Source organism: Rhincodon typus, chromosome 16 (assembly GCF_021869965.1).
Source record: "Rhincodon typus isolate 14 chromosome 16, sRhiTyp1.1, whole genome shotgun sequence".
Taxonomy (NCBI): domain Eukaryota; kingdom Metazoa; phylum Chordata; class Chondrichthyes; order Orectolobiformes; family Rhincodontidae; genus Rhincodon; species Rhincodon typus.
Genome location: NC_063347.1, coordinates 25,153,630 through 25,176,975, shown reverse-complemented (window position 1 = coordinate 25,176,975; position 23,346 = coordinate 25,153,630). Strand labels below are relative to the sequence as shown.

At 38.5% G+C, this 23,346-nt stretch overlaps 1 protein-coding gene across 2 annotated transcripts in view; it reads left to right on the top strand.

The window, feature by feature from the left end:
- LOC109922642 (serine/threonine-protein kinase WNK2-like) overlaps positions 1-20,030 on the top strand; it is a 95,336-nt gene extending 75,306 nt beyond the window's left edge. The window contains exons 7-11 of one of the 2 annotated variants that reach the window (XM_048606515.1): positions 1,406-1,625; positions 10,040-10,316; positions 13,784-13,983; positions 19,099-19,224; positions 19,791-20,030. In XM_048606515.1, the coding sequence (XP_048462472.1) occupies positions 1,406-1,625; positions 10,040-10,316; positions 13,784-13,983; positions 19,099-19,224; positions 19,791-19,934 (967 nt within the window). In that variant the 3' untranslated portion in view covers positions 19,935-20,030. The remainder of the gene's footprint in view (positions 1-1,405; positions 1,626-10,039; positions 10,317-13,783; positions 13,984-19,098; positions 19,225-19,790) is intronic. The other variant, XM_048606516.1, reaches the window with a different exon arrangement.
- Positions 20,031-23,346: the final 3,316 nt, after the last annotated feature.

The window sequence follows — 23,346 nt, the reverse complement described above, 5'->3', positions numbered from 1 at the left end:
CCATGTCATTTATAGAATCCCTACAGTGCAGAGAGAGGCCGTTCAGCCCATTGAGTCAGCACCGAACCCCTGAAGAGCATGACGCCCACCCCCCTCTTGCACACACATCCCTGTAACCCTGCACTTTACCACAGCCAATCCACCTAGCCTACTCATCTTTGGATTCCATCCTTTCATTATCCATTTCATGATAATCCCATTCCATTTCTTAAGTGACACTCCATTCCCTTTCTTATATCCTTACCTATCCCTTGAGTTTGGGTGGGGGGGGGGGGGTGGTGGGGTGGTGTGGGAATCTCTTCAGCCAGGGTAACTTTCTTGCTTGGCTCTCTTTGCCTTCTCTTTTGTTTCCTTTTTCATTCATGTCACCCTCCTGCTCCTGCTCCTGCCGCCAACTGTTGCCAGATGCATTTCTGTAGAATGCTTCAGTTGCATACGTGCCTCCTTCCGCTGCCCACAAAATCAACACGAGTAGACACTCCTTAAATTGACTTACTAAAAACTGAGTTATGAATGCAATTACTTAAATTTATTTATTGGTGTTGACCGTAATTCACCATGTCAAGCATTAAACATTTCCCAATAGACTGAATTGTTTTACTTGAGACATTTTAACCACTTTTGTAATTTCTATAAAGACTGAATTTTTTTAAAAAATAAATTAACCTTGATGAATGTCAAGGTTTAATATGATTGTTTCGTGCATCCGAAACCTGAAATATAGCTGCAAAGCTAATAGCAATTGCTAATTCTGCTAGTTTCTTCAACATAACCTATCTGCAGTCAGTGTAAGTTGTGCAAGCGATTGTAAAATTTCAAGGTCAAATTACATCCAGCACAGTCATATGATCCTGTGTGTTGATTTAAAAACATTGCACTCAAGTAGGCCTCATCCACAAAATTGGCGACAGCCTCGCAATGAATCCCATCGCTAGTCAGTGTTCACTATTGTATTTGTTTGTCGGCTTTAAAGAGGTTCTAAACAAGAAGTTAAACTTTTTTTAAATGTATGGCCATCAATAGTCATGTTTTAAATGCTTTTGCATGTAACTCTTAAATTTACCAAAAACTGACAGCTGGATCCCAGTACAACCCCCAAATGGCTTTTAAAAGTCATTTTCTGTAACTTTAAATTGGGTTAATCACAGGTGTTGACTGACACTTTTTTGTCAACTCATAAACTGATTTTCAAATTTGTTAATCAAACTGTTATGGTACTCTGGTTAAAGTACTTAATTCTAAAATATTGCTTGCTCGTACTGGTTCTTGTTGGCTCTAGTATTTGGCAATGTGCAAATGTATTTGAGTGGAAACTCCAGAATAATGAACCTAATTGTATACTCAGTTTGTGTCTAGATTGCATACTACCCAAAGTGGAATAAATAACTGTTGATTGGTTTTCCAGATATTCTATAAAGGATCTACTAAATCATGCATTCTTTGCGGAGGAGACTGGTCTGAGGGTTGAGCTTGCTGAAGAGGATGATGGGAAAAAAAATTCAATTGCTATGAGACTTTGGGTTGAAGACCCTAAGAAGCTGAAGGGCAAGCCCAAGGATAATGGAGCTATTGAGTTCAGTTTTGACTTGAATAAAGAAAACCCTGATGATGTTGCACAAGAAATGGTAAAGTTCATACACTATTATGAAAGCAATGTAAAGCTTAGACATGAAAAAAAAACTTGAATTTATACAGCGTCTGATCATATTGATGGAACACCCCATTGTATTTTATAATGCTATGCCAATGTAGGCAGTACAGTAGGTTTAAAATTTGAAAACACGTGAATTACTGATTTGTTTTTAGTAGCAATTAAGGCAGGAATATTGGCTAAGAAATGGGGAATTAACCCATAACCTTTGTGGCAAAAACAAACATATCAATTGAGCTAAACTGCCAACAGATCCTGGCCAACAAGTCACTTGGTTTAAAAACTTTGCCCCTAATGTACAAGGTATTTTCATGGTCTGTGGATTCGTTAAGTGAATTGGTTTCTTCCATTTTCCTTCTCTATCTTAAAGATGTTCAAAAACTTTGTTTCCACCAGCTTTTGAGGAAGAGATTCCAACAAATATGAGCGGTCTAAGAGGAAGAAAAATACTCCTTGTCACCAACGACATAGGTAGAAAAGGGAATGAGGCCCTGCAGTGTGAATATAAGGAGTTAGGCAGGAAGTTAAAAAGCAGGACATCAAGGGTAATAATCTCTAGATTATTCCGGGTACCTCGTGCTGGTCAGAGTAGGAATAGGAAGATAGGGCAGATGAGACGAATGTGTGGCTGAGGAGCTAGTGTAGGGGACAGGAATTCAGATTTTTGGACCATTGGGATCTCTTTCAGGGCAAAAGTGACCTGTACCTGAATTGGAGGGGGACCAAAATGCAGGCAGAAAGATTTGCTGGAGCTACAGGGAGGGTTTAAACTAGTCTGGCAGGGAGGTGGGACTCTGAACAGTAGTGAGATAGAAGAGAAGTTGAGGCTGGTACCAAAGTCAAAGAGCAGATAAATAGAAAGGCAGGGAAGACTGATGAATTAAACTGCATTTGTTTCAATACAAGAGGCCTGACAGGGAAAGCAGCTGACCTTGGGGCATTGATGGGAACATGGGACTGGAATATCATAACTATTACAGAAACATGGCTGAAGGAGGGACAGGACTGGCTGCTCAATATTCTGGGGTGCAGATGCTATACGAAGGATAGAAGGAGAGGCAAGAATGGAAGAGGAGTGGCGTTTTTGATTAGGGAAAACATCACAGCAGTACTTAGGGTGTTCCTGAGGGATCATCCAGTGAAGCCCTATGGATAGAACTTATAAATAAGAAGGCGTGATCACCTTGATGGGATTAAACTATGGGCCCAATAGTCAGTGGGAAATTGAGGAGCAAATATGTAGGGAAATTGCAAATAGCTGTCAGATTAATAGGGTTGTAATAGTAGAGGATTTTAACTTCCAAGACACAAACTTGGACTGCCATAGTGTTAAGGGCTTGGATGGGGAGGAATTTGTGTCTTCAGGAAATCTTTCTCAAACAATATGTAGATGACCCTACTAGAGAAGAGGCAAAAACTCAACCTCCTCTTGGGAGATGAGGCAGGGCAAGTGACTGAGGTTTTAGTGGAGGAACACTTTGGGACCAGTGACCATAATTCTATTAGTTTTAAAATAGTTAAGGAAAAGGATAGGTCTAATCCATAAATTAATGCTCTAAATTGGCACAAGGCAAATTATGATGAGGTTAGACAGGAACTTTCAAAAGTAGATTAGCGGTGGCTGTTTGCATATAAAATGACGTCTGGGAAGTGGGAAGCTTTCCAAACCGAGATCATGAGAGCTCAGGGCCAGCATGTTCCTGTTAATGTGAAGGGTGATGCTGGCAGAAGCAGGAAAACATGGGATGCGGAGAGATATTGAGGCTCAGGTCAAGAAAAAGGAGGAGGCGTATGTCAGGAGTAGATCGATCAAATTAATCCCAATAGCTCAAACCCTCCAATCCTGGCAACATCCTTGTAAATCTTTTCTGAACTCTTTCAAGTTTCATAACATCCTTCCTATAGCAGGGAGACCAGAAGTGAATGCAGTATTCCAGTAGTGGCCTAACCAGTGTCCTGTACAGCCGCAAGATGACCTCCCAACTCCTAAACTCTATGCACTGACCAATAAAGGCAAGCGTACTTTACTACCCTGTCTACCTGTGACTTCACTTTCAAGGAACTATGAACCTGCAATCTAAGGTCTGTTTGTTTGGCAACACTCCCTAGGACCTTACCATTAAGTGTATAAGTCCTGCCCTGATTTTCCCTACCAAAATGTAGCACTGCACATTTATCTAGATTAAACTCCACCTGCCACTCCTTGGCCCATCGGCCCATCTGATCAAGGTCCCGTTGTACTCTGAGTTAGCTGCCTTTGCTGTCCACTACACTGCCAATTTTGGTGTCACTTACAAACTTACTGACCATATCTCCTATATTCACATCCAAATCATTCATGTAAAATGACGAAAAGCAATGGATCCAGCGTCGATCCTTGCAGCACACCACTGGTCACAGGCCTCCAGTCTGAAAAACAATCCTCCTCCATGACCTACTGTCTCCTACCTTCGAGCCAATTTTCTATCCAAATGGCTAGTTGTACCTATATTCCATGTGATCTAACCTTATTCACCAATCTACCATGCGGAACATTGTCGAACGCTTTACTGAGTTCCATTTAGACAAAGTCCACCCCTCTGCCTTCATCAGTCTTCTTTGTCACTTTTTCAGAAAATTCAATCAAGTTAGTGAGATGCAGTTTCCCACTCTCAAAGCCATGTTGACTTTCCTTAATCGGTCCTTGCCTTTCCAAATACATGTAAGTCCTGTCCCTCAAAATCCCTTCCAACAACTTTCCCACCACTGATGGCAGACTCACCAGTCTGTAGGTCCCTGGCTTTTCCTTCCCACTTTTTAAAAAAAATAAATGGCACCACGTTAGCCAACCTCAGTCTTTTGACACCTCACCTGTGGCTATCGATGATACAAATATCTGAGCAAGGGGCTCAACAATCACTTCCCTAGCTTCCCAGAAAGTTCTAGGGTACACCTGATCAGGTTCCAGGGATATATGTCCACCTTTATGCGTTTAAGACGTCCAGCACCACTACCTCTGAAATATGGATACTTGTAAAGATATCACTATATATTTCTCCAAGGTATATAACTTCCATGTCCTTCTCAACATTAAACACTGATGCACAATACTTGTTTAGTATCTCACCCATCTCCTGTGATTCCTCTCCTAGGTAGCTTTGCTGATCTTTAAGGGGCCCTGTTCTCTCCCTAGTTAGTCTTTTGTCCTCAATGTATTTGTGGAAATCCTTTGGATTCTCCTTAATCCTATTTGCCAAAGCTATCTCATGTCCCCTTTTTGCTACCCTGATTTCCCTCTTAAGTATACTCCTCCTGTTCTTCTACTCCTTTAGGGAGAGAATATTCTCTGGATTAATAGTCTAGCAATAATACCAGTAGGACATCACTTCCCCACTGGTCTGTTTTAATTTGTTTTAATATCTGTAAGTGTTGTCTCTCACAACTGAATGGCTTTCTCACCACCAAATCACTGAGACTCTTCTTAATCATTAACTACCACCAGTAAATCATCTGTCTAACAAATCAGAAATTTACATGAAATTTACAGGCAGTGCAAACTATCAAAAGTGAAGGGGGGCAGAGAGAGCAGAAGGGGCGAGTCTGCTTTATAGAGGGCTGAGTTGGTAAGTTCCAGCTATCCCCTTCCACAATTCTTCTGTTCTCCTCACAACATGCCCTCCAGCCTATTTCAGTATTGTCTGCAAATGTGGATATATTACACTCTGTCCCCTCCTCTGAGTCATTGATAAAAATACGAAATAAGGTCTGATCCTTCGAGCACTCTCCGAGTTCCATCTGTCCAACCTGAAAAAGACGCCTTAATCCCAGCTGTTTATCTTCTGTATGTTAAGCAATCCTCAATACACACAAATATATTAGCCCCAATATTAAGAGTTCCTATTTTGTGCAATGACCCTTTATTTGGCACCTTATCGAATGTCTTCTGAAAATCCAAATGCACAAAATTTACTGGTTTCCCTTTGGCAGTTCTGCTTGTTATATCCTCAGAGAAAACGAGCAAATTTGTCAAACAAGAAAAATTTCCATTTCATGTGACTCTTTGATTAAGTTATGCTTTTCTAAATGTCCTACTGTTTCTTCCTTCATAATGGACTCTTGCATTTTCAAACAACAGATGTTAGGCTAACTGGCCTATAGTTTCCTGCTTTCTGTCTCCCTCTCTCCTTGAAATGGCTGTCAGATCAGCAGTTTTCCATTCTGCTGGAACCTTGCTGGAATCCGGTGAGTTCTGCAATATTTAGACCAATGCCTCCAATATCTGCACCCACTTCCCTAACAACAGTTGAATGTAGGCTGTAGGCCTGTCAGTTCCTGATAATGTGTCTGCTTTTAGTGCCATTAGTTTGTCGAATATTTCATCTCTTGAGCTACAAATCTCTTTTTCCCCATTAGCACCTTGCTTATGTTATCTTTGAAATGTTTGTGTTCTCCACTGTGAAAACTGTTGCAAATATTAATTGAAATTATGCGCCTTTTCCCTGTCCCCTGTTATTAATTCCCCAGTTGCACCTTCCAAAGGTCCGACGTTTACTTCAGGCACTTTTTCCTCATATACTTGTAGAAATTCTTGCTGATTTGTTTTTATATTTTGAGGTTCGTTGGCTGGCCGAGCTGGTTTGTTGTTCCGCAGATGTTTCATTGCGGTGCTTGGTAACATCCTCAGTGCAGCCTCTGATGAAGCGTCGGTGTGTTTTCCCACCTGGTTTTTAAACTCTGGGGTCCGTTGCGATGGATTGCCTCACTTCTGGGTTTCCTCCGTAGTGGAATGTATATGGGGTCGAGTTCAATGTGTTTATTAATAGCATGCTTCGTGGAGTGCCATGCTTCCAGGAATTCTCATGCTTGTCCCTGCCTAGCCTGTCCCAGGATCTTGGTGTTGTCCCAGTCGAAGTGGTGATTCTCCTTGTCCATGTGGATTGAGATGAGTGAGTATTGGTGGTGTCTTTTTGTAGCCAGTTGGTGTTCATGTACTCTTGTTGTTAGTTTCCTTCCTGTTTGTCCGATGTAGTGTTTCTCACAGTCTCTGCAGGGGATCTTGTAGATGACATTGGTCCTGTCCATGGCGGGGAGTGGGTCTTTAGTTCGGGTGAGCACTTGTCGTAGGGTTGATGTGGGCTTATGTGCCACTCTGATGCCTAGCGGTCATAGGAGTCTTGTGGTGAGTGCTGACATGTTCCTGATGTAGGGTAGTGTGATGTGTGTGTCAGGGCGTGTAGAATCTTTCTGATGCTGTTCCTGTAGGCATCTCCTGACCCAGTTCTTTGTATATCCATTATCCTTGAACACTTGGAAGAGGTATTCTTCTTTCTCTTGGCGTAGTTCCATGTTGCTGCAGCTTGGCGAGCCAACCAACCTCAACACCCACAACCCGAGCTACGGATCTACTCCAAAACCTGTTTTTATATTTCTTGCCAATTTACCTTCATAATCAGTTTTCTTTTTCTTTATTAGCTTCATAGTCATCTGCTGTTTCTAAAAGAAATGCCAATTGCTTCACCTACCACTAGTTTTTGCCACTTTGTATACATTATTTTTTGATTGATATTCTGGTTTTGTTAACCACGGGCGGTGGTTCATTTTAATCATATCCTCATTTTCGATTGGCATAATTTGTGCTGAGCATTATGAAATATCTGCTTAAGTATCTGTCAGTGCTCATCTGCAGGTTTTCCCCTGAGTATTTTCCCAACTTGTTTGAGCCAACTCTTCCTTCATACCTCTGTAATTGACCTTATTTAAGTTGAGGACTCTGGTTTGGGACTATGTTCTTTAGAGAAGGAAACTGCCATCCTTACCTGGTCTGGCCTATATGTGGCTGCAGACCCGCAGCAACGTGGTTGACTCTCAACTGCCCTTTGGGCAATTAGGGATGAGCAATAAATGCTGCCTAGCCAGAGCTACCCTCGTCCTGTAAATGAATAAAGAAAAAAATGTTGCTGTCTCTCAAACAGAATTTCAAAATCTATGATCTTGTACTTGCTACCCCAAGAGGATCCTTATGTATAAGGTCTCCTCTTAATCCTACCTCATTACACCTGACAAGGTATAAAATAGTCTGTTCCTGATTAAGTGACATGCAGCTCTATGAAGTGATCTCTGATGCACCCTCGAAGTTCGTCATCTAAGTCACCCTTGCTCAGCTGATTTGTCCAGATAACGTGCAGATTCAAATCCCCATAACAATTGTCATGTCCTCCTTTTATATTCCTCCAATATTTCCTGATTTATAATTTATCCTACATTAAGACAACTCTTTGAGGGTCCTATTGACTCTTACCTGTGACTTCTTTGCCATTCTTTATTTCCATGCTAGTTCCTCCAAAGTTAAGTTTTGGATCCCCTTACCTGTTTCACTCTCAGTCACATCCTCCTGTCGCTGGCCCAGGACCAAATTTGATGTAATTAATCTAACAGATATGACTGACTCCTGAAACACTGTACCCAGGTACCTCTCCCCTCTTTGTGCAGCAGTGTCCAGTGCTCAGACTCTCTAGCTCATCAACTCTGAGCCAGAGTTCCTCAAGCAACCAACCCTTGCTACAGATGTGGTCGCCGTGGATCACACGGCATCCATCAGCTCCTGCATACAACAGTGTCACAACCCATTGGTTTAATGCACTGGATATCAAGCCCCGCTATTCCCAGAGTTGTCACAAAAGTTGAAGCTTGGAAAAGAAATACACAAAATCCCCAAACTATCTGATTTTCAAACCAGGTTGGTACAAAGCATGGGCTAGGCCTCTGTACTTAATGAAAGTCACTACTCATTGCAAGTCATTAGTTTCTAGCTATAAATAAACAATTTAGTAAATTTATTAAGTTTAGTAAACTCTAAAACCCATAAACTTCTCCTTACACATGGACAAACATAAACGGGGCAAAAGAAATAGGCAGAGGGAAAACTGAGAAAATAGCTCCATAGTCTCTGTTGACAAGATCTCTTGGGTTGGCTCTTGCTGATCCAAAGGTTTCTCCTCGACCTTCCTTTTTCCAAATGCTTCCACAGGTTTACAAGAAGCACAAGATGGCTGCTTCACTAATGGAAGGTATCTGAATTAAGTCACAATTTGCAGAATCTGCTAAAGGAAGAATAAATTGGCTTTCTTCAGTTTAAAGTGGCTTGCTGTAGAGAACCGAGTGATTTTTAGCTGATGCAAATCTGTCGGTTTCTGTTCTAGTCTATCCACATTCTCTCTGTCTTGCTCACAGCCTAAACTGTTTAGCTGACTTAAAACCAATCATTTGTTGGCAGGTAGAGTACCTTTGGGGAACAGAGACCAATTATCAATGACACTCAGCTTCCCTGGTAAATAACCCCTTGGTTCCAGTTTATATGCGTAATGCTGGAACCCTCTGCTGTACAAGCAGAGTTCATAATAGGTATCAAATTCCTTACTTTCAAAATTTGTAGCCATACTTGTAAATCCTTGGTTTAATCTTTCTCATTTCAGTTCACAGATTTTTAACAAAAGCAAAAATAAAGAGGCATGCATTTTACTTGGCTCTGACCTTAAAAAAGAACATTTCAAAAGACAAAATGTACAAAACATGGGATGTAGAAATAATAAAACACCAGACTTGCATCTATTCATTCTTCTTCCCCCTCTTAGACAAACTTAAAACAACCTTTAATATGCATTAAACATTTCACTTATTTCAACATTTTACATTCCGGGCAATGCATCTGCAATTACTTTCCTGCAATATGAATAATCTTACATTAAATGGTTGTAACAAAAATCTCTATGTGAAGTCTTGCATTCTGATGTTTAAACTTTTCAATGAAGGCCAGATTATAATGAGTTAAATTAGTGTTTTTTCAGACCATCATTTTAATTTTACTGATGCTTTGCCTTTTTACATGGTAAAGCATGATAACTCAAATATTAATTATCATCTACCATTGAAATTTTGAAAGAATTTAAGGTGAATTTTTTTTTTGGGAAATTAATTATCACAGGGTTGTAATTTGTGCACTTTCAATTTAATCAAATTTCAATATAAAATGTCATTGTATGCTTCATGTAACGCTAACTATTCTATTTTGTGGTATTAAAATCAATGATAGGATAAGGTGGGAGCTGTAGGAAGCTGAGGATTCGTCATTTCTATTATTTGTATTTTACTTTGCATCAAAATGTTAAATGGAAAAAAATACTTTTTACTCTGCATTGCCAGTGCCTGTGCATTGAATGGGTGTAACCTGGTTATTTTTACAACTTGAGTATAAAACTCTTTCAGTTTGACAGCTTGACATCATTGACTAAATCTGAATTTTTTAAGCAACTTTGAATTGTTTGGTTAATATTTTCCATCAGTCTTGCGTAATGAGAATGGATGACTTTTGTATATTATAACATTTATTCAGTGTTGATGTTTTGGTTGCAGATTGATTCTGGTTTCTTTCAAGAATGTGATGCCAAGACTGTTGCTAAGTCAATACGAGACAGAGTAGCCTTAATTAAATGGAGAAGGGAGAGATGTCAGCAAGTAATTGTGATAAATGCCCAAAAGGAGACGACTGAATTGGAAAGACGGAGGGATTGTTTTCATCATATGGAAGGCACACCCCAATCAGGCCTGCAAATTCCCTCGGAACTCGAAGAACCTGAAGTTGATCAACACGTACATCAGAGTCTGCTCATTAGTGTCACATCTGTTATGTGTAAGTTTAGTTGTTTGATTTTTGCCTTTTAAAGTACAATAGAAACATGTAAAAGTTCTGTCTGATATGAAATTAATTACATTAGTCATTTTTAATAAAAGTAATTTGCTGGCATCTAGCAATTGAGGTCCATGATTGATCAACTCCAAAGAAATTGAAATCAGAAAGCAGTAATGTACATTCTGAGAGAGTTCTTGGGTTAATCTGAATAACGATCAGACGTCTTTTTAAAAAAAAACTATTCAATATTTTGCTGCACGCTGCCACCACGAAGCAGTATGACTTCATTTTCCATTCTACAATATATTGTTCCAAATAGCATATTTGATTCTTGGTTGACTTATGAAAAAGCACTTTTTGTATGTTCTTTCCATAGAATCTGAATGTTCTTGACTGATTTGAAGGTTATGTCCTACTAGTGCCCTAAGTTCTGTTCCTCCATGCTTTCTTCTATTTCTGCATTCTTCTGCAGCCTTGCAATGTTTTAAAAATATCTGTGATTTCCTAATTTACGATTTTGAAGATTCTGCATTTTATTCAGTCCAACATTGGTGACAGCACCTTAAATTGTCAACACTATATAATTGCTTCAGTAAGACACTTCTTAAAATCCGACCTGTTTGGTCATCTAACCTAGTATTTACATATCTGACTTTGCCTCATTATTTTATAATGCTTTGGTGAAATGCTTTAAGATGTTTTATATATTAGCACAATTAACATAATAAATTCTATTGAAAAAGGAACAGAGAATGGATTAAAGGAAATGTAAAATTTGTGGATTAGTATGGCAAATTCAGGAAAGCATGTTCAGCAAAAAGTTGTTTTCCATAAATATCTTTTTGTTTTCATTTTGACATGGCTGTAAATGCCATGTTAATCCACACTTAGAGCCAGAAGACTCTTCTAGAAGTGCTCGCTCATGAGGAAATTAATGTTTATGGTAACATGCAACTAAGTCATGGGAGTTTTAAAAATATTAATACAAATAATAATTATAAAATGATATTGAAATGCCTGCAGAATTTTAAATATACTTGCCTGTATTTGAACATTTTCTCTCTTAGCTGCTGACTGGTCTGTGTTTTGCAGATAGTCCAGTCTTTTTTTTTTAAATGCACCGTTCTGACGCTGACTTTTTCTTGCAATTCACCAATGTAAAATGAGATGGTTTAACTAATATCAATATTGACTCAATAATTATTTTACAACTTCTAGTGATGAGAGCTATCAGTTGATTTTTGCACGGAGCCATTGTGTTTATTTCTTTTCCCTGTATCACTGAGCTTTACTCCAGGTGTCCACTTCCCCAATTTCGCAATTTTTTTTATATTTTGGTGTCACTATCCAAGTCAGTCATTGTCTGAACATACCTAATTTGTGCTATTGTGGTTTTTAATAAGTGTTAATTTATGAAAAGAGAAATGCTCAGCCAATTGAAAAACACAGTATTATTAAATTCTTTAAAAATGGATTTTGAGTTGCATCTGAAACCTGAAACCTAATTGCAGTTTTTGATTTTCTCCTTCATTGGTTTATATGGTCCTGGTTTATTCAGGAATTAGTCTATTTATAAATAGTTCTCTGACCATTTCTGAATAGTTTTATTGCTAGCTGGTTGCAGCATTGAATGAAAATGCAGTGTCTAAATTTTATCATAATGAAAAAAAATTGAAAATGGCTTCAATAGTTTCACAGAGCGGCCTTAGAAATCACCTGTGGTTTTCATAAAACTATAGAATGTGCATAATATAGAAGGAGACTGTTTGGTCAGTCGTGCCTCTGCTGGCCGTCTGAAAAAGCAATTTGCTTTGTCCCACTTCTGATTTTTTTGTTTTCCAGAGGTCTGCAAAACTTATTTTCATATAATGATTTAATTCCCCTTTAAAACCCACAATAAACCTGCCTTCGACACTGTTAGGTTGAACATTCTAGATCCTAATTACTCACTGCATGAAAAATCATTTGCTCATGTTGCTTTTGCATCTTTTGTAATTGCCTTAAATCTGCACCCCCTATTGTCAATTTTTTTAAACGAATGGACACAATCTATCATGATCTACTCGGTCTAGATCCTTCATGATTTTAAATACGTCTATCAAATCTTCAGTCACCCCTGTCTTCTCCAAGGAAAACAGTTCCAATTACACTAGTTCTTTTTTTATTACAGAACTGAAGATTTTCATCCTTGGAATCATCCTGCTTTCAGTCTTTCCAGCACGTTCCGGTCCTTTCTAAAGTATGGTGCCCAGAACAGGATGTAGTACCCCTTTTGAGGTTGACCAGGGCCTTGCAGTTTTAATGTGAATGTTCTCCTTTTGTTCTGTGTCCCTGCTGAAGAAGCCCAGGATATCATTTGCTGTATTGACCATCCCTTAAACTATCCTGACCAGCGTTCCCTGTATTTTATTTTGCTGCTGCACAGATCTTCAGGGGAAAGTGAAAGCCATTTAATGGCACAGTGCTTGGAGCTTTCTAATGTCTGCGCAGCCTTAATTGGAACAATGATCCTGTCACCTCCAGTGATTTGTGGACATATCCACCATCTGTTGCTGCATTCTCATTAGAATTGTATATTGACTTTCTACATACTTCCTACCAAAATAAGCCTCTCTTCTGCATTAAGTTTGCTTATTCCACCAAACTGTTTGTCTTTTAAAGATTTGTGCTATCCTCTTCATGACTTAGAATATTTCCAGGTTTTCTGTCATCTGCATATTTTAAAGTTGTGCCCTTTGCACCAAGGGTCTAGGTTTTTAATGTGCATATGGAAGATAGGTTCCTACCAATTGATCCCTGAGGAGCTTCATTTTAAGCTTTTCTCCAACCTGAGAAACCGCCATACTTCTCACTCAACCACTTGAGTCTGTATGTTACTGCAGTCGCTTTCATCCATAAGCTCTAACTTTGTTCGCCAAGTTGCGTATCATTTTACCAAAAACCTTTTGGATGTTGTCAATGATCTATTCTTGTGATAATATCATGATGATAAATTATATTCAATAGAAGTAACTGTTTTATCATCTTTCTACTTAAACCAACATTGCTCCACCAAATTTGGCATGGGTATATTCAGTGAGTTACTAGATAGAATCACAATTTTTTCTTGAATAGTTAACAAGGGAAAATTTCCTCCTCCTCAGGTTTATTTGGCTCAACCTATGCGCGAGCATAATATGGTGCATGTTCTTCAAGTTTCTGTTTAAAAGTCAAGAGTGGACTGTCATGACCTGTGTCATATGTCAGCAAGTACTGATTCTGACCACGCAAAAATGAGTTTGTAAACACATGGAAGAAGCAGTGTTTGTTCTGAACATTTATATTAATATTTTATTGCATAAGAATACTCTCAACTATCACTTGGATTGAACGAATTGACCTCAATTTATTATGCTGTTTGTCTTTACAAATATATTCTGTGAATCTGTAAGTAAATATTGCTATTCATCAACTGTTTCTTTTTAAAGCTGACAGCACTTGTGACAGTGGACAAGGGTCAACACTTTACTCTGACTCGCAAGGAAGCCAACAGAGTGTTGTGTACCCATCCATTCATGAATCGATGCCTCCTAGAGTACAGCAGATCTTCAGTCCACCTCAGAGTGAGATTCCGGCACCTTCCATTAGTTCACAGCAGTTATTGGCTCAATACCAACACACATCTACGGTAAGTTTTATAATTTTATTATGCTACTTCAATGTTTATTGACTGCTTTATTGTAAAATGAAATCTTTTTTCATATGAAGTGACTGCCAAATAAAAGTTGAATAACCAGGCCAACAGCAATTAAGATAAGTAACATACTTAAATTTTATCCCCAAGCTTGATTGGTTTTATTCTGGCTTAATGTACAAACGGCATGTATCATCAGCTGTTGTGTGCACATTATCAAAGAAACCCTAGTTTACTGCCTGTAAATTATAATCTTTAATATCTTTATTACAGATAGGTTCATTATCAAGTTCTTAATAATCACATTAATCATAGAAGTGTAGCAGATAGAAGCAGGAGTAAGCCAGTCAGCCTTTCAAGCCTGCTTATTCAGTAATCGTGGCTGATCATTTAACTCCATATACTCTTTTCCTGCTTTCTCCCAACATCCTTTGATCCTTTTTGCTCCAATAAATATATCTGTCTTCTTGAAGACATTCAATGTTTTGACCTCTGTGGCAGAGGATACCACAGACACACCATTCTCCGGATGAAGAAATCTTTCCTCATCTCTGTCCTACCCTTCAACTGTGGCCCCTGGTTCTGGATTCCCTGCATCTACTCTGTGTAATCCTATTAGAACTTTATATGCGTCTGTCAGAGAGACAGGTGCGCACATGTACTTGCTCACTCGAATACAGTCTTAACTGATCCAGTCGCCCCTTCTGTGTCAGTTCCACTGTCCCAGGAATCAGTCTGGTAAACATTTTTTGCAATCCTACTATAGTCAGAACATCCTTCAGATAAGGAGACCAAAGCTGCACAATATTCAAAGTGTTTGCTATTAAGTTTCAGAATTCACTAAGTCTTTGAGATGAAATTATGGAGGGAAAGTAGGAAGAGGAGCTTCACAAACCTTACTGTTCTGTGACTGAGCTGGCCATATTTGTAGTAAATAGCTTGAGAACACAGTTTGAGGTATTGAAACCTATTGTCTTGACTTGTAAATTGTGGTTTACTGTTTTTTGGCAACTTTTAGGGTTTGAAGACAATGTAGTCAAGTATTTTTTAAAAAAATGCTCTTTTCTGGTCTTTTTTTTTCATATGCTGTTAAAGGTAAGAATTTTTCTCTGAACCTGTAACTAGAATCTGGCTTTGCAAGTTGAGCAGTTTGTCTATTATGAAACTACAGTTGAAATTATTGAATGCCATGAAAAACCTTTTGAGTGTTTGATAATAGGTGGACTGAGTCTGGATTGATAGTGATATAGCAAAGGAGAATTTTAAAAAAAAAAAGGTAGTACGTAACTTTCATCTCCACTTGTAACAAAGTTGACGGCTTTAGTTGCCTTAATGTTTAAGTTTAATTTTAATTGCTACTCAATCAAGGAAATGATAAAGAATGCAAGAAATAGTTGGGAAAAGGGTTGGAAAGAATTCGTTATTAAAAACTAATAACAAATTGGCATCCACATGTTGGTCCTGGTTTAGATAACTCATTGTATTGGATGCTCTATTTGTTCCCCTTATCCCAAATAATCTGGGGTTTAGTTATGAAGTTGTTTCTTACAATTCTTATGTTTATCTGCCCTTAACATTTTTTTTAAAATTCAGTGTTCAGGAAAAGTTGTCTTTTAATCATCGTTTGTCGCCATCAGTTTTAGACTTAGCATTATATTGTATGTGATGTAACTCATAGGAAGTTATATTCATGCACATTGAATGTACAGCAGTGCTACCTGTGTAACTTGCAAATTCATTTATTTCTAAAACTCTGTTGGGGATCCAGAATGCAAGCGACAGGCTGATCAGCTTTCATGAAAGTTAAGGCATAATGATTGTTTTGGGGAGAAATGTGACAGATTGCTGGTTGGAATAGCAGATCATGAAAAGGAAACATGCTTCAATAAATTCAACTCCGCTTCCATTTCCTACCTGGCCCCATGTTCCTTGTCCACCTCTGTCAAAAAATCTACCCAACTCAGCCTTGAAAAAATTTAAAGACTGTTGCACCTAAAGCAGTCGAAACTGAGAATTCTGCAGACTGACAACACACTGAAATAAAATTTTCTTCTTATTTCTGCCTCAAAGAGCTGAGTGTTTTGTGTCTGAGGTGACTGAGTCGTATCATTTGAACAGATACTTGGAAAAGCTGTGCCATCAGTACAGTTGTGAGCTGACTGAGAAAGTATATAAAAATGTGCCTTGTTGGGATCTCTGATAGAATGAAGCTGCCAGTGTCAATGGCTTGAGGACCAAATCCTTTGACAAGGAAAAATGAGATACTCTGTGTACTGGACAGTGTGGTAGAAAGACTGAGAGACTGCCCATTGTATCACATTTGTGCAAGGAATGGTGCAAATGTTTGCAATTTTGTGTAATAGCTTTTGTATCTGCTATTCCATGTAATTTAGAGTTTATACCAACTATAATTTGAATTTTAATTCATGTTTCCATATTTCACAATTAAAAAGAATCATGAGTTTGAATTAGAATTGTGCAGAACCCCCATATGGTCATACTGATCTAGAGCCTGGATTTAGCCTTATCATTCTGCACCTTGTTTCAAACAACTTCCTTTTTAAAGTGACAGCCTAACTGTTGAATTATTTTTCTTGTATGATGGAGAAAAGGTTTGAAGGTTTTAGTAATGATTCATGAACCTCTTCATTAATGAAACTCAGTGATTTGCTCAATGTGTGAAAAAGTTATCCTTTAGGACCTTTTGAAATCTTTGCCCCCTCACCTGAAACCTGTGCCCTCTAGCTTTGGCCTCCCCCACCCTAGGAAAAAGACCTTGGTTAATCATCCTATCCATACCCCTCATGGCTTTATGCACCTCTATAACGTCACCCCTGAGCCTCCAACACTCCAGGGGAGAAAACCCCCAGCCTACTCAGTCTCTCTCTCTATATCTCAAACCCTCCAGTCCCAGCCACATCCTTGTAAATCTTTTCTGAGCCCTCTAGTTTAACAGCATCCTTCCTATAGAAGGGTGACCAGAGTTGTATGCAGTATTCTAAATGTGGCCTCACTAATGTCCTGTACAACCCCAACATGATGTCCCAACTTGTATGCTGAATGTGCTGACCAATGAAGGCAAGTGTGCCAAATGCCTCCTTCACCATCCTGTCTACCTACAACTCCACTTTCAAGGAACCATGCACCTGAATCCCTAGGTCTCTACTTGGCAACACTCCCCAAGGCCTTACCATTAACTGTACAAGTCCAGCCCTGGTTTGCTCTACCAAAATGGAACACCTCACATTTATCTAAATTAAACTCCATTTGCCACTCCTCAGCCCATTGGCCCATATGATGAAGATCCCGTTGTACTCTGAGAAAATCTTCTTCACTGTCCACTACACCACCTATTTTGATCTCATCTGCAAACTTCCTAACCATACTTCCTCTGTTCACATCCAAATCAATTATATAAATGGCAAAAAGCTGTGGGCACAGCACCTGTCATTGCGGCACACCGCTGGTCACAGGCCTCCAGTCCAAAAAACAACCCTCTACCACCACCCCCTCTCATATCGTCAAGCCAATTTTGTATCCAAAAACAAAGTTGCTGGAAAAGCTCAGCAGGTCTGGCAGCAACTGTGGAGGAGAAAACGGAGTTAACGTTTCGGGTCCGGTGACCCTTCCTCAGAACCCAGCCATTTTGTCTATCCCTAATCAGTCCTTGCCTTTCTAATTACATGTAAATCCTGTCCCTCAGAATCCCACAGCTGACATAAGGCGCACTGGTTCCCTGACTTTTCCTTCCCACCTTTCTTCAATAATGGCACCAAATTAGCCTACCTCCAGTCTTCCAGCACCTCACCCAAAGCTGTCGACAATACAAATGTCAGCAAGGGGCCCAGGAATGTCTTCCGTAGCTTCCCACAAAGTTCTGGGAAACACTTGACCAGGTCCCAGGGATTTATTTACCTTTGTGCATTTTAAAGATGTCTGACACCATGTCTAATATGATGCAAAATATTCATTTAGTATCTCACCCATCTCCTGTGGTTTAATGCACACATAGCCACTTTGATCTTCAACGGACCATATTCTCTCCGTAGTTACTGTTTTGCACTTAATGTAGTTATAGAATCTCTTTGGGTTCTCCTTGGTTCGAATCGCCAAAGCTGTCTCATGTTCCCTTTTTGACCTCTTGATTTCCTCTTAAGTATATTCCTGATGCCCTTATACTCCAAATGCACCTCCTCCAAACATTGTTTCCAGGAACTTTCAAATTCTCCCTGATCTTCCACATCTTATGGAAAGAGCATAAACTATACTAAAAGCCATTTCTGCTATTCCTATGACAATCTCCACACCCGGAACTACCTAAAAAGGAACGACACATTTGGCTCAAAAATGCAGTGTTAGTCTTACTGCTCAAAAACACTGCTATGGGATAAATTAATATTAAAAGTCAATCAAGCGACAGGTCGCAGAATAAACGTCATAAACGAGAATGCCCGTCACCTCACTACAGACTTACAAAAAAGAAAAATAACAGATTAAGATTTAGAAGTTTTGTAAGTCTTAAAATCAAACATTTACCTGATCAGGCTCAAAAACCAAAGGTCTTATGTAGTTTCAGGCAGTGATTTTTTTAAAACACTGATACATCTACAGCTGTACACAAAGCTGTTAAAAACATTAGTTGCTTAAAGTTAAACTAGCAGCACGTAGTGTCAATGGAAAATCACAAGGGATATATTTAAAATCAACTGATCCACTGCCACTCACTTTTCATCTTGAATTTACAATTTGCACCATATCATCCTAAAGCTTTTTGTAAAATGAGGTTTTAATGCTTTGAAGAGGTATTTAAATCTTGGCATAAGGTGGAAAATAAAAAAAAATCTGTAATGACTAGTTAGCATATAGATGTAATCGGTCCTGAAATGCCTAATAATGCAGTAGTGTAAATTTCAATTTCCCTTACCAGCCTGAATTAACTAACTGTAAAAATATAGAAATTATTTTTCTGCTATGGTGTGTTGTGGTTTTACCTATCAGACACTTCAACTCACTCCACTTTGATCAATAGCACCACATAGCAAATAGAGTTAAAAATACTCAAGCTAATCACAAAAATAAGAAAATATTGTAATTGTGCTTTTTTAATAGCCCAGCCCAATGATGCATGCCCCATCTGTTGTTTTACCTATACAACCTCATCAATTTGGGCCCCAGCAACATTACCAGCAACCAGCAGCAACACTTGCTGCAATGCAGATAGGACAACCTCAACAGGTGAGCACCAACCAACCATTAAGCAAATTTATTATTAAATTAAAGGTCCTAATAGAATGACCTGCATTACTGTACAATTTGTGAATCTTTCTAGTTTGTTATGCGATGCATATGTTCTGATTTCTCATAATTGGAACCTTTTTACTCCACTTCAGTATTTTCAATTACATTGTAATTGCACATTGAGAACATAATGCTTTACTTTTCATGCAATGGCAAAATCTTAATCTAAACTCTAATTGAACTAAATATTGTGGACATTACTGTTGGATTCTCTACTTTTTTTGTCTCTTGGTCCCGTTTCACATGCAACACCTGTGTAAAAGGAAACAAAGGTGTCTTTCGAGGAACTAATTTTACATGCTAATTTGTATTGCCAGTCGATCACAGATAAAATAAGTTTGATAGAAAAATGGGCACTGGCTTCAGCAATTTGTGATAAGGCCATCTTACTTGAAATTTTGATGGGAATTATACATACATATGGGTAAGGTAAGGAAAGCAAACCATGTGTGCAGGTTCTGAATTTTTTTAGGCTATGCTGAGAATTCTTGTTCTTGTTTCAGAAACAGGTGTTGACAGTACAGCCTCTTGTCCAGCCTGCAACTCTGCCACCGACACAGTATCAGGTGCAACAACCTCTGATGCCAGCACAGATATGCCATCATCCTGCTGAATTGAAGCCGTTACCGGTACACTTCTTATCTTAATATGGGCAGTATGTTTTAAGAATTATTGTTTATAAACCATAAAAAGCCAATAGCCTGGTCATTGACCATTACTTGTATATTAAGTAAAATTGTATTGCTCACAACTGCTTCCTTATACTGCTCCAGTCTTGTTTACTAGTGGAGAGAAAGCATTTCTGACCATTTGTAAAACTTGAGAATTATGGAAGGATCAGTACACCTGTACCCATGCCTAATCCAGTTTTTGAATTCAAGAGTGCCCTTTCCTTTACATTTGCGTCTCAAAGATTTTGAAAACCAACCAAAGATGCCTTAAAACAGAACGAAATTTAACTGGGAATCCACTGATATTATGTTCAATAACATTAATTCAGCTGGAAATTTTGCGGATTGTTTTTTTAAAAACCACCATTATGTTGGTCAAGAAACTTATGTTTTACATTTATATATAGTGCCAGCTCAATCAAAGAAGTGGCTGTCTAGATTGCACTATTAAGATTAGCTGTGCCAATTTAAAGTTGCAATTAAAATACAACTAATAGTATAGAAAATCATTGCCATGGGGATGAATATGTTTAGTGAATTTGGATTTTTAAAATTGAAACTTTCTTTTGTGTAATCAAAACAAATCACCTGTTTATCACTGTACCAATTTGAGAAAATCTGCTTTCAATTTATTGAAAATCATTCTGAAAGAGCAAAGCGTGGGTAAGTAAGTCAAGACAATCCTGAAGGACTAATTACTATGATATGTGAATTTCTTAAATTCAGTAAGTACAAAAGGTATCATAACATTTCTGGGCTTAGTTTTAGGACATAAAGCTGGGCAGATGGAAGGACTGGCAGTGAGAGAGCAGTTTTGTGTTGGTGATAATAATTCAGTTAGTTTTTAATATAGTAATGAAAAATGTCAAGGATGGAACAGGAGTTAGAGTTTTGCATTGGCAAAAAGCCAAATCTTACTAAGCTGATGAGTGATTTAGCTAAACTGGACTGGAAACTGATACTTGAGTGTAAATTGATGTCAAAACAGCAGAAGATATTTAAACAGGACAGTCAAGAGATTCTGAGTAAGCTGGTTCCCACAAAGGAAAAAGGGTGGGGAGGCCAAATCTAGAGCCTTTGAATGTCAAGGATCTTACATGGTAAGATAAGGTGGAAAAGGAAAGTTCATGTCCGATGCAGGGAACTCGATTCTAAAGACAGCTGAAAGGAGTATAGAAAGTGAAGGGATGAAATCAGAAGGAAATTAGAAAATTAATGAAGTGGAATGAAAGAATATTGACAAACAAAATTAAGGTGAACCTCAGATGTTTTGTCAATACATGAGAGCAAGAGGATGACGAAGGAAAGAGTAAGGCTAAGAAAGACCAAGAAGGTAAGCTATGCTTTGAAGAAGAATCTTTTTCATAGTTGTTAATGAATACTTAGCATCAACACAAAAGAAGAAGATGGTGCAGATATTGTGGTTAAGGTGAGGGAATATAAAATAATGGATGTGATAAATACTGTGGAAAGTATTAATGGGATTATTATTGTTGAAATTGGATAAATCACCAGGCCCAGGTTTGTAAATTAAATCCTCAGAGAAATTAGCAGCGTGTCCTGGCCATTTTTTTCAATCCTCACTGGATATATGAGTGGTGCTGGAGGATTGGATGATGATGTAACTGCTAATGTTGTACCTTCCTTTAAAAAGAAAATGAGGGATAGATCAAATAATCATGGTCTGGTCAGTCTAACTTTAGTGGATGCATCTTTGGAATCAATTTTACAATATAGGATAAACTGTAATTTCAAAAGCCACAGATTAATCAAGGATGATCAATAGGGATTTGTTCAGATTGTATCTACGAACTTGATTAAATTTTGAAAGGTAGTTGATTGTTAAAGATAATGCAGTTAATATGGTCCACATTGATTTTAGTTAGGCACTTGACAGCATTCCCACATAGAAAGCTAAGTTTAAAAAAAAGTAAACCCATAGGATCCAAGGGAGTGTACAAGGCTGTGTACAGAATTGAATCAGTGGCAGAAAACAAAGGGCAATTGGTTATGGGTGTTTTTGCAACTGGAAAGCTGTTTCCAGTAGAGTTCCACAGGGCTTAGTATGAGGTCTTTTGATTTTCTTAATATATATTTAACAATTTGGACATAAATGTAGAGAATATGTTCAAGTAGGTTGCAGGCAACATAATTGGTAGACTAATGGAAGATGTTGATGGACTGGTTAGGTGGGCAAAAAAGTGGTAAATGCAATGCAACCCAGTCAGTGAGGTGCTACATTTGGAAATGTCAAAACAAGGCAAAGGAAAGCACAATTAATGGGAAAATATTGCGAGACATAGAGCGAGTGAGGAACCTTGGAGTGAATGCCTGTAGGTCACTGATAGTAGCAGGACAGGTTAAATAGGTGGCTAATAAGGCCAGTAAAATTCTGTCCTTTATTAGTTGAAGTGTAGAATACTAGATCAAGGAGATTTGTTCTGGAACTTTATAAATTGCTAGTTCAGTACTTCAGTACAATATGCAGCTCTGGTCACCTCATTGAAAGGATGTAATTGAATTAGTGAGTGTATAGAGGAGATTTATTAAGCTGTTGGCAGGACTACAAAATGTAGCTCTGAGGAAAGTTTGGATAGGTTAGAGTTGTTTCCTTTGGAATACAGGCGAACGAAAGACGATATGATTGAGAAGTAGAAAGTTGAGGGGGTCTTAGTGACCCGGAAAGGCTTATTTACTACTTTAACAGAGAGCAGTACGGATCCCAAATGGTAATTGGTAAGATTAGAGGGGAGATGAGGAATAGTGTTTCATTCTGAGGGTATTCCGATGGGATCTGGAATTCACTAACTCAAAGTAGGTAGTAAGATATTGGTAGAGACAGAAAATTCACTTAAAAAGTGTATGGATGTGCACCTCGAGTGGTGTAATCTGAGGTGCAATGGACTAAGTGCTACACAGTGATTAAGCAGGGTGGCTCATTATTTGGCTGACACAAACATGATGGGTTAAGTGGCTTCTTTCTGTGCAGTAAACTAAACCTTTTTTAAGTCCTGGTCCACAGAATTGAGTACAAAAATCTAAGCATTCTAGTGCAGTACTAAGAGAATGCTGCACTGCCTTATGGTTTGTTTTTTGGATGAGCCATCAAACTGAGGCGCTCTGAGGTGAATGTAAAAGATCACATGCTGCTATTCAAAAGAAGTAGAAGATTTGTCTGTGGTATCCTGCCCAATATTTATTGCTCAATGAAAATCACACAAACAAATTAAATGGCCATTATCATATTGCTGTTTGTGAGAGTCTGCTGTGTACAAATTGTCTGCTGTATATTCAAGGTTACAACGGTAACTCTACTTGAAAAGTACTTCGGTGTCTGTAAAGTGCATTAGGATATTCTGAGCTCTTGATAAAAAGTTCCTTGATTAGA